Source organism: Xenopus tropicalis, chromosome 3 (assembly GCF_000004195.4).
Source record: "Xenopus tropicalis strain Nigerian chromosome 3, UCB_Xtro_10.0, whole genome shotgun sequence".
NCBI classification, from domain to species: domain Eukaryota; kingdom Metazoa; phylum Chordata; class Amphibia; order Anura; family Pipidae; genus Xenopus; species Xenopus tropicalis.
In genome coordinates this window covers 142,740,449-142,752,928 of record NC_030679.2, presented here as the reverse complement: position 1 = coordinate 142,752,928, position 12,480 = coordinate 142,740,449, and the positions used below count along the sequence as shown (strand labels likewise).

Sequence of the window (12,480 nt, the reverse complement as noted above, 5' to 3'; positions counted from 1 at the left end):
ATATAATTACACGGACCATTGAAGCAAAGGGCAATAAATATAATTGATGGCTGTGACTTAGACACTGGGAATTTTCACCACTGCATTTCAATTATGGGCACAATTCTAAAAGAAAAGATGGATGGGCACTACTCACGTCTGTTCTCCATCAAATGTTACTGTTCCCATAATGGAATGCTTAAGATGAGCAGTAGGAAACGTATAGAATGGGAGGTTGGATGGGAGATTGGGATGGATTCCCAGTACTGCTCAAAAAAATGAACGCGTGGGGAGTAAATATATACTCCATTCAACTCGAGCTGAAGAAATCAGTACAACTTCAAATACCAGAGATTCTGTGAGGAAATGATTAGTGAGGAGCGAATCTGTCCCGTTTTGCTTTGACGGAAAATTTGAGAAACTTTGAAAAGCTTTGTGAAATGGAGAAAAATCCACGAAATGGAGAAAATGTTGTGCACAGTTTTGTCACCTGTTACACGAAATAATCCGCCAATGGCAAAACGCGGACATTTGCTAATTACTTCGCCCCTCACTAGAAATGACAGTCGGACAGAACTCACAGTCTAACGCCATGAATAGCCCAACAAACCCTTCTGGTGGGGTAGTGGGGGTCATTTAGGCAGTGCATTTGTGCAGCGCAGAATATTCGCACAGTGAGCATATTAGCCCTGCCCGTGTTTATATTTATAACGTTGGACAAGACTGGTGCATTTAATAGGCAAAAACTGAATATTTCAGCGCACACTATGCGTTCGAGTTATCCCTCAGCTTCAGTGGCAAAAATAATATTCGCTAAACTGATTTTGTTAATAAACGCACACAGAGGACGCGTTTGTGCAAATCCCAATTTCATTTGCAAATTTTTGTGTGGAATTAACAATTTACTGCAATTCGCAAATAAAGGCAAGTCGGGCACAGCAGTGCGAAACTGAAGCATTGAAACATGCGTAAAAAAAATATGCGATCCGTGAACTTTATAAATGGCCCCCGCTAACGCTGTATGTTTCCCAGTAGTCTAAGCCTAATAATTGTGTGAGCGAAAGTATTTCATTGGGCACATGGAATGCCGGAGTTACTGCTGGGCACAAACTGAACATAAGGGAATGTAACCCAGCTACAGATTCCAGAATATTTATAGGACAGAAAGACAATTCGCACAGCGGCAGAGACTTCGATATTCGTCTCACCAGTGTCTGTATCTCTGAAGTGAGTAGGTTCCCTGTCAGAACTGCCGCAGAAAGTTCCAGGGCCCCAAAAGGGCGTTGGTGAAGACCAGTGCTGACAGGGTGTCTCTCGCTCCATGGAAGAGATGGCTCCCTTCAGCTGTCTCCTTACCATTCCACATGCACAGGGGTTCTCTCACACCATGGAAGAGACGGCTCCCTTCAGCTGTCTCCTTACCATTCCACATACACAGGGGTTCTCTCGCTCCATGGAAGAGACGACTCCCTTCAGCTGTCTCCTTACCATTCCACATACACAGCCCTTACACTGTAACATAGGAGAGTAGAAGAAATTGTTCCTTTTGCCACAATATCTAGATTACAGGGATCCCATCTGTTTTGGAAAATGATTAAACTTAAAAAAAAATATCACCGGAGCCATAAACTTTTCCACCATATGGGGTTTACCTTGACGTGGTATGGTGGCTTGGCAATTTTATGATCATAAATTTGTATATTTTCATTCACTTTTAATGGAAGTAAATGAGGTTAATGGGGTTTTCCTTAATGGGGTATGGGGGCTCAGCAATTTTATGATCATAAACTTGTAACTAAAAACCCCTGTATAAAACTATTCCAAAGTATAAAAGTATTGGTAGTTTTTCAGAAAAGTCATAAAAACCATTAACTTTAGGAAAGCTTTGCAGATTGGTACTTTGGTGTAGAAAGGCTTCTTTACCCATGTTGGATTTGTCAGAATGTGTACTTTCCAAAACTATATGGTTTTGTGGGTTTTTCTGTATAGTTAGGGGGCGTTACGGCACATCATACACAGTCATTGGGCTTTTATTTGCAGAAAAGCTGAGAAAATTCCTATGCACTATTGTCATTTGGGGCCTCTGTACCACATACTGGTAAATCTATGCATATTGGGCATCAAACTGTTTAGTAGACCCCTACTTATATTTAGGGTGATGTGTCATTGTATGTAAGAAATGTTGTAAGATAAAGGCAACAAATTGCAACAATTTTAGGCATTTTTCAGAAAAGTCATAAAAACCACTAACTTTAGGAAAGCTTTGCAGATTGGTACTTTGGTGTAGAAAGGACTCCTTACCCATGTTGGATTTGTCAGATTGTGTACTTTCCAAAAATGTATGGTTTTCATGGGTCACCCTACATTTCTGCAGTCTCTATCCCACATAAAACTGCCATGTGTTTATGAATTAGGTAAAGTTAAGCCATGAAATTAGTGGCACAAGGTATATTTGGGGTCTCTAAGTGCCATGTGCTTTGATAAACCTATGTACAGTGGCATCAAACTGCTCAGTAGACCTCTGGGGTTCACATTTAGGGTGTTCTATATAGCTATCTAGAAAATAATATGCTGCATATTGGAAGTTTTGAGGTGATTTTTGGAAATGTCATAAAAATCGGATAATCAGCTTAGAAAAGCTTTGCGGCTTGGTACTTTGGAGTAAAAAGACACGGGTACCCATTTTAGATTCGGGGGAATGTGTACATTTTTTTAGCTAAAAGCTAAAATAACAGAAATAATAGATCCTATGGGTGTATGTTCCCATTGGGGCCCCTACATGCCACATACTTAGGGAAACCTATACATATTAGGAATCAAACGGTAGAGATATAGCTAGATATATAACTAGAGATATAGCTAGAGGTATAACTAGAGATAGAGATAGAGATAGAGCTAGAAATATAACTAGAGATATAGCTGAGATATAGCTAGAGATATAGCTAGAGATAGAGCTAGAAATATAGCTAGAGATATAGCTGAGATATAACTAGAGGTATAACTAGAGGTATAAATAGAGGTATAACTAGAGATACAGTATAGCTAGAGATATAGCTCTGTGCCCATATAAAGGCACAAGGCTGCAGGCTGAGTTATACAGGGAACTCTGAGTATCACTCATGTATTATAAGGGATAATGTACCCCCTACTGTAAATGATAAGGATATTAGCAGTCACTGAGGGGTTCTGTGCCCATATAAAGGCACAAGGCTGCAGGCTGAGTTATACAGGGAACTCTGAGTATCACTCATGTATTATAAGGGATAATGTACCCCCTACTGTAAATGATAAGGATATTAGCAGTCACTGAGGGGTTCTGTGCCCATATAAAGGCACAAGGCTGCAGGCTGAGTTATACAGGGAACTCTGAGTATCACTCATGTATTATAAGGGATAATGTACCCCCTACTGTAAATGATAAGGATATTAGCAGTCACTGAGGGGCTCTGTGCCCATATAAAGGCACAAGGCTGCAGGCTGAGTTATACAGGGAACTCTGAGTATCACTCATGTATTATAAGGGATAATGTACCCCCTACTGTAAATGATAAGGATATTAGCAGTCACTGAGGGGTTCTGTGCCCCCCATATAAAGGCACAAGGCTGCAGGCTGAGTTATACAGGGAACTCTGAGTATCACTCATGTATTATAAGGGATAATGTACCCCCTACTGTAAATGATAAGGATATTAGCAGTCACTGAGGGGTTCTGTGCCCATATAAAGGCACAAGGCTGCAGGCTGAGTTATACAGGGAACTCTGAGTATCACTCATGTATTATAAGGGATAATGTACCCCCTACTGTAAATGATAAGGATATTAGCAGTCACTGAGGGGTTCTGTGCCCATATAAAGGCGCAAAGCTGCAGGCTGAGTTATACAGGGAACTCTGAGTATCACTCATGTATTATAAGGGATAATGTACCCCCTACTGTAAATGATAAGGATATTAGCAGTCACTGAGGGGTTCTGTGCCCATATAAAGGCACAAGGCTGCAGGCTGAGTTATACAGGGAACTCTGAGTATCACTCATGTATTATAAGGGATAATGTACCCCCTACTGTAAATGATAAGGATATTAGCAGTCACTGAGGGGTTCTGTGCCCATATAAAGGCACAAGGCTGCAGGCTGAGTTATACAGGGAACTCTGAGTATCACTCATGTATTATAAGGGATAATGTACCCCCTACTGTAAATGATAAGGATATTAGCAGTCACTGAGGGGTTCTGTGCCCATATAAAGGCACAAGGCTGCAGGCTGAGTTATACAGGGAACTCTGAGTATCACTCATGTATTATAAGGGGTAATGTACCCCCTACTATAAATGATAAGGATATTAGCAGTCACTGAGGGGTTCTGTGCCCATATAAAGGCACAAGGCTGCAGGCTGAGTTATACAGGGAACTCTGAGTATCACTCATGTATTAGAAGGGATAATGTACCCCCCTACTATAAATGATAAGGATATTAGAAGTCACTGAGGGGTTCTGTGCCCATATAAAGGCACTTTCAGTATCAGGTAACTGTCAGTTATAGCTGCAGCTACTGACCTCCTGTGAGTAAAGACCTCATAGTGCATCATGGGAACTGTAGTTGTTCTGCACATGGCAGTGATGGAAGTGTACTGGTAGTACTGCTTTATTGGGAAAAATACAGTAAACTAATGATCTGCCTGACAATGGTACCAGCATTCCTCTGCCTATTTATTCCTATAGCTTTATTGCAGTATATTAAGCAATGATTACGGCACAGAGTGACGTCCGTTGTGCTGAATTACAGAGAGGTGTAACAGTCTGTGCACGTGTGAGCCATGATTACAATCTCCTTATCAGCAATCACAATCTGAATTTGGGGTCACTGTATTGGGATTATATGCAAAAATATATCCCTTATTGGCCTGCAACAAACGGGGAAAATAAAAATCGTACGCAGGTTGGTCAAAGTCCTTCATTGGAAGTGCAAAATCAGACTAAAGGGTATGAGAGATTCATTTGCACCTATCCTGCTTTAATACAGGGGCCAGGCACAAAACCTGGGGCCCCAAGGATAGGCTGTGCATGTCCCCTTGGAGCCCATCTACAGGGCACAGATGGGAGATTCCAGGTCAGAGATATAAAGTCACCCAGATCCCAACCTATAAATTATATCCTTATAAATGGAGCTTAGTAATGTCCTCAGTTATAATGGGTGCTTAGTGATGTAACTTCTGTCACATGACTCACTGAAACTTGTGTATTATAATAAATAATGTACCCCCTGTTGTAAAATATGAGGATATTAGAACCTTGGAGTTTCATGACCTGTATAAACACACTCCAGCTTTTGGCCTTGTACCTTTATATGGTCATGGAACTCCTCAGTGACTTATAATATCCCTATATTTTACAACAGGGGGTACATTATTCACTATATATATGTATGTAGATATACACATTTATATACAGTATATATATAAAGGATGCACCAAATCCAGGATTTAATTTGTCACTGGGCGGCTCTTTTGCAGTCTTTGCATTAATTGGTCGATGTGTCCTCATCCAACCGGGCAAAACCCATACATGGGCCAATACATTTTTATTGTCCAAATTTAGGGCAAACTATACATCTTATACTATGTAACTCTGCTTTTAGCTTAATACATAAAAAACTCACCCGTGTTCTATTCATTCCTATGGGATTTTTAGAAGCACACTTTACTATTATATAGTAAACTCTGACTTTCACCCATTGACAAATACAGGTATACGACCTGTTATCCAGAATGCTCGGGACCAAGGGTATTCTGGATAAGGGGTCTTTCTATAATTTGGATCTTCATACCTTAAGTCTACTAAAAATCAATAAAATATTAATTAAACCCAATAGGGCTGTTCTGCCCCCAATAAGGGGTAATTATAGGGATCAAGTACAGGTACTGTTTTATTATTACAGAGAAAAGGGAATCATTTAACCATGAAATAAACCCAATAGGGCTGTTCTGCCCCCAATAAGGGGTAATTATATCTTAGTTGGGATCAAGTACAGGTACTGTTTTATTATTACAGAGAAAAGGGAATCATTTAACCATGAAATAAACCCAATAGGGCTGTTCTGCCCCCAATAAGGGGTAATTATATCTTAGTTGGGATCAAGTACAGGTACTGTTTTATTATTACAGAGAAAAGGGAATCATTTAACCATGAAATAAACCCAATAGGGCTGTTCTGCCCCCAATAAGGGGTAATTATATCTTAGTTGGGATCAAGTACAGGTACTGTTTTATTATTACAGAGAAAAGGGAATCATTTAACCATTAAATAAACCCAATAGGGCTGTTCTGCCCCAATAAGGGGTAATTATATCTTAGTTGGGATCAAGTACAGGTACTGTTTTATTATTACAGAGAAAAGGGAATCATTTAACCATTAAATAAACCCAATAGGGCTGTTCTGCCCCCAATAAGGGGTAATTATATCTTAGTTGGGATCAAGTACAGGTACTGTTTTATTATTACAGAGAAAAGGGAATCATTTAACCATTAAATAAACCCAATAGGGCTGTTCTGCCCCAATAAGGGGTAATTATATCTTAGTTGGGATCAAGTACAGGTACTGTTTTATTATTACAGAGAAAAGGGAATCATTTAACCATTAAATAAACCCAATAGGGCTGTTCTGCCCCAATTAGGGGTAATTATATCTTAATTGGGATCAAGTACAGGTACTGTTTTATTATTACAGAGAAAAGGGAATCATTTAACCATGAAATAAACCCAATAGGGCTGTTCTGCCCCAATAAGGGGTAATTATATCTTAGTTGGGATCAAGTACAGGTACTGTTTTATTATTACAGAGAAAAGGGAATCATTTAACCATTAAATAAACCCAATAGGGCTGTTCTGCCCCCAATAAGGGGTAATTATATCTTAGTTGGGATCAAGTACAGGTACTGTTTTATTATTACAGAGAAAAGGGAATCATTTAACCATTAAATAAACCCAATAGGGCTGTTCTGCCCCCAATAAGGGGTAATTATATCTTAGTTGGGATCAAGTACAGGTACTGTTTTATTATTACAGAGAAAAGGGAATCATTTAACCATTAAATAAACCCAATAGGGCTGTTCTGCCCCAATAAGGGGTAATTATATCTTAGTTGGGATCAAGTACAGGTACTGTTTTATTATTACAGAGAAAAGGGAATCATTTAACCATGAAATAAACCCAATAGGGCTGTTCTGCCCCAATAAGGGGTAATTATATCTTAGTTGGGATCAAGTACAGGTACTGTTTTATTATTACAGAGAAAAGGGAATCATTTAACCATGAAATAAACCCAATAGGACTCTTCTGCCCCCAAACCTGTCACTAAGACAATTGGAAAAAGTTGAGGTTTTGGACAATACCCAGCGGAATCTGTAAAGTTTCGAGACAAAAGAAACAAATTCAATGAAAGAGAAGGGAGCTCTGCCATTGGCTTCTATATGACCTTGGCATCTTTTCAATTGGTCTTCATTATTTATTTTTTAAAGTTTTTCAATTATTTGCAATCTTCTTCTAGCTCCTTGCAACTTTCAAATGGGGGTCACCGACCCCGGCAGCCAAAAAACTATTGCTCTGTGAGGCTCCAGTTTTATTGTTATTGTTACTTTTTTGAATTTCTTTTGCTATTCAAGTCCTCTCCTATACACATACCGCATTCTCATTCAAATCACTCCCTGGTTGCTAAGATAACCTGCACCCTAGCAACCAGATAGCTGCTAAAACTCCAAACTGGAGAGCTGCTAAACAATTATTGAAACAATTAAAAAAACTATAAATAATAAAAAAATGAAGACCATTTCCAAGTTATCTCAGTATATTACTCTCGACATCATAACTAAAAATTAACACTGATGAATGAGATTATGCAAAAACTGGCCAGGTTCTTGTTTCACAATTGTTTGGCCGCCCGCGTTGTACCGTGACTACTAATCTCATCAACCCTTGTTATAGTATCGAATTTCACAGCTGTTGGACCACCCACGTAGATTTATGCTAATGAGCATCACACCACAGCTGTTACCATGGCAACCTTATCCGTTACCATGGCAACCTTATCCGTTACCATGGCAACCTTATCAGTTAATCAGATGAGAACAGAGTTTATGGCTTCACTCCTGTCAGTTGCCAGTTGGCAGTCGACGGGTGCAGTCGCCTCTTAGCACACAGTGCTGAGTACACAGTGACCGCACACTGTCCTGACACCATGGATCCAGTTGATCCAAACAAAACCACTAGTTCCCCTTTGGGGAACAACCAACAGGTTAATACAGCAATGAATGTTTTTCAGGATGCCATTGCAAGAGCTCTTGGCATTTCTAATCCAGATGGAGCTCCAGTTGGAGCAAACGCTGGCACTGTGACTGGTCCGTCATCCAGTGCAAATGTGGCCGGCAATTCAAGTGCAGGTCCAAGTACCCGCTCTTCTGGAAGGAAAAGAGCACGTTCTCCTGAGGACCAGACTAGCAGTAGGAAACATCGCAGAACAGATAGTGAGGGTAAGGGGAGCACCTCAAACTTAAAAAACATGGCCCCTGCAACATCAAAAGAACAAAGACGTTCTACTCGGGCTCAGAGTGCCGCAAAACGACTGAAATGGAAATACAAGAAGATCAAAAGACGCACTTGGAACAAGCCCAAGGTTTCCAGAGTGCAGGAGGCACAGGCAATCAAAGTCTTCCAGGATGCAATTGCCGAAGCCCTTGAAAGCTCATTGGCTACTGGCACTTCCGGAGCAGGTACACAAGTTGCCTCATCTCCTGGGCCATCTACAAGCATGGCCAGCAGTTCAGGGGCAACTCCAAGTACCAGCTCTTCTGGGAGAAAAAGAGCTCATTCTCCTGAGAACCAGACTAAACGTAGGAAACGTCACAGAACAGATAGTGCAACATCAAAAGAACAAAGAGGTTCTACTCGGGCTCAGAGTGCCTCAAACCGACTGAAAAGAAAATACAAGAATATCAAAAGACGCACTTTACACAAGCCCAGGGTTTCTAGAGTGCAGGAGGCACAGGCAATCAAAGTCTTCCAAGATGCAATTGCCGAAGCCCTTGAAAGCTCATTGGCTACTGGCACTTCCGGAGCAGGTACACAAGTTGCCTCATCTCCTGTGCCATCTACAAGCATGGCCAGCAGTTCAGGGGCAACTCCAAGTACCAGCTCTTCTGGGAGAAAAAGAGCTCATTCTCCTGAGGACCAGACTAGAAGTTGGAAACATCGCAGAACAGATAGTGAGGGTAAGGGTAGCACCTCAAACTTAAAAAACATGGCCCCTGCAATATCAGAAGAACAAAGAGGTTCTTCTCGGGCTCAGAGTGCCTCAAAACGACTGAAAAGAAAATACAAGAAGAGCAAAAGACGCTCTTTACACAAGCCCAGGGTTTCTAGAGAGCTGGAGGCACAGGCGATTAAAGTCTTCCAGGATGCAATTGCCAAAGCCCTTGAAATCTCATCGGCTACTGGCACTTCCGGAGCAGGTACACAAGTTGCCTCATCTCCTGTGCCATCTACAAGCATGGCCAGCAGTTCAGGGGCAACTCCAAGTACCAGCTCTTCTGGGAGAAAAAGAGCTCGTTCCAGTGAGGAACAGCCAAGAATTAACACTAAAGACAATGAAACTGATACTAATTCCACAAACACAAGCAGACAAACTTGTAAAAAATCTACCAAAGGTATAAAAAACCGACAGCCCAGCCCTTATAGCCAGCAGCAGGCTAGTGATTTCCAATTATTCCAGGATGCAGTTGCCAAAGCTCTTGGAATATCTGACAGTGAAACAAACACTAGCGTTGCCACTAACCAGACATTTGCTCCACCGGCAAAGTCTGTCGCCAAAGATACTAGCATAGTACCAAGTACTAGCTCTTTGGTGAGAAACAATGATGGAGTTCAATTGCAGAACAGTAGCACTGGGAATATTGCTGGAATTCCATCTCCGGCAACAGAAAACAGAATAGATCCAACTATTAGTTCTTCCGTGGCCCAGAAAGACAATTCTGGTCAACAGAATCAGTGCAATGTTCAAAATAATGTTACGTCCCCTGAGAATCCTTCTACTACAACCAGGGGAATATTTGAATATATAGAGTTAAGTGAAAGGGAACGAGCCATTCAAGCACATCAACAGCAGATGGCTCTACAACAACAAATGGAACATCTCAGGGAGTCTCCATATGAAGATTCCCCTCTATTCAGGAACCCAATACCTGAAACAAGGAAGAGAAAGTTGGACACCAACCCAGAAGATGTTGCTTTATGGAACCCCAAGCGTCTGAGGCCCAGACTGGGCAAAGGACCTAAGGTACGCCCCAAAGCCTTAGCAACAAAGGCAGAAACACGGGATGTACAAGGCAAAGAAGATTCTACATCAGATGATATATTTCCACCAACATCAGTAATAATGACAAGATTAAGGGCAAGGGCACAAGCAATGAAGAGAAAAGATCCGAGCAGATCTGAGCAGTCTGATAAAAAAGATGATTCCCAGTCAAAGTAAATATAATTACACGGACCACTGAAGCAAAGGGCAATAAATATAATTGATGGCTGTGACTTAGACACCGGGAGTTTTCACCACTGCATTTCAATTATGGGCACAATTCTAAAAGAAAAGATGGATGGGCACTACTCACGCCTGTTCTCCATCAAATGTTACTGTTCCCATAATGGAATGCTTAAGGTGAGCAGTAGGAAACGTATAGAATGGGAGGTTGGATGGGAGATTGGGATGGATTCCCAGTACTGCTCAAAAAGATGAACGCGTGGGGAGTAAATATATACTCCATTCAACTCGAGCTGAAGAAATCAGTACAACTTCAAATACCAGAGATTCTGTGAGGAAATGATTAGTGAGGAGCGAATCTGTCCCGTTTTGCTTCACCGGAAAATTTGAGAAACTTTGAAAAGCTTTGTGAAATGGAGAAAAATCCACGAAATGGAGAAAATGTTGTGCACAGTTTTGTCACCTGTTACACGAAATAATCCGCCAATGGCAAAACGCGGACATTTGCTAATTACTTCGCCCCTCATTAGAAATGACAGTCGGACAGAACTCACAGTCTAACGCCATGAATAGCCCAACAAACCCTTCTGGTGGGGTAGTGGGGGTCATTTATGCAGTGCATTTGTGCAGCGCAGAATATTCGCACAGTGAGCATATTAGCCCTGCCCGTGTTTATATTTATAACGTTGGACAAGACTGGTGCATTTAATAGGCAAAAACTGAATATTTCAGCGCACACTATGCGTTCGAGTTATCCCTCAGCTTCAGTGGCAAAAATAATATTCGCTAAACTGATTTTGTTAATAAACGCACACAGAGGACGCGTTTGTGCAAATCCCAATTTCATTTGCAAATTTTTGTGTGGAATTAACAATTTACTGCAATTCGCAAATAAAGGCAAGTCGGGCACAGCAGTGCGAAACTGAAGCGTTGAGAGGAAAACATGCGTAAAAAAAATATGCGATCCGTGAACTTTATAAATGGCCCCCGCTAACTCTGTATGTTTCCCAGTAGTCTAAGCCTAATAATTGTGTGAGCGAAAGCATTTCATTGGGCGCATGGAATGCCGGAGTTACTGCTGGGCACAAACTGAACATAAGGGAATGTAACCCAGCTACAGATTCCAGAATATTTATAGGACAGAAAGACAATTCGCACAGCGGCAGAGACTTCGATATTTGTCTCACCAGTGTCTGTATCTCTGAAGTGAGTAGGTTCCCTGTCAGAACTGCCGCAGAAAGTTCCAGGGCCCCAAAAGGGCGTTGGTGAAGACCAGTGCTGACAGGGTGTCTCTCGCTCCATGGAAGAGACGGCTCCCTTCAGCTGTCTCCTTACCATTCCACATGCACAGGGGTTCTCTCACACCATGGAAGAGACGGCTCCCTTCAGCTGTCTCCTTACCATTCCACATGCACAGGGGTTCTCTCGCTCCATGGAAGAGACGGCTCCCTTCAGCTGTCTCCTTACCATTCCACATACACAGCCCTTACACTGTAACATAGGAGAGTAGAAGAAATTGTTCCTTTTGCCACAATATCTAGATTACAGGGATCCCATCTGTTTTGGAAAATGATTACACAAAAAATATCACCGGAGCCATAAACTTTTCCACCATATGGGGTTTACCTTGACGTGGTATGGTGGCTTGGCAATTTTGTGATCATAAATTTGTATATTTTCATTCACTTTTAATGGAAGTAAATGAAGTTAATGGGGTTTTCCTTAATGGGGTATGGGGGCTCGGCAATTTTATGATCATAAACTTGTAACTAAAAACCCCTGTATAAAACTATTCCAAAGTATAAAAGTATTGGTAGTTTTTAAGAAAAGTCATAAAAACCATTAATTTTAGGAAAGCTTTGCAGATTGGTACTTTGGTGTAGAAAGGCTTCTTTATCCATGTTGGATTTTTCAGAATGTGTACTTTCCAAAAATATATGGTTTTGTGGGTTTTTCTGTATAGTTAGGGGGCGTTACG

At 41.2% G+C, this 12,480-nt stretch overlaps 1 protein-coding gene across 1 annotated transcript; it reads left to right on the top strand.

Moving 5' to 3' along the window:
- Window positions 1–8,207: 8,207 nt before the first annotated feature.
- On the top strand, window positions 8,208–10,496 carry LOC105945469 (mucin-19-like). Its single transcript, XM_012953547.2, has one exon. It carries the CDS (start codon window positions 8,208–8,210, stop codon window positions 10,494–10,496), a length of 2,289 nt encoding a protein of 762 aa, XP_012809001.2.
- Window positions 10,497–12,480: the final 1,984 nt, after the last annotated feature.

Excerpts from the sequence above, each read along its gene's own strand:
- LOC105945469 (XM_012953547.2), top strand. The coding sequence starts at position 8,208 with ATGGATCCAGTTGATCCAAACAAAACCACTAGTTCCCCTTTGGGGAAC.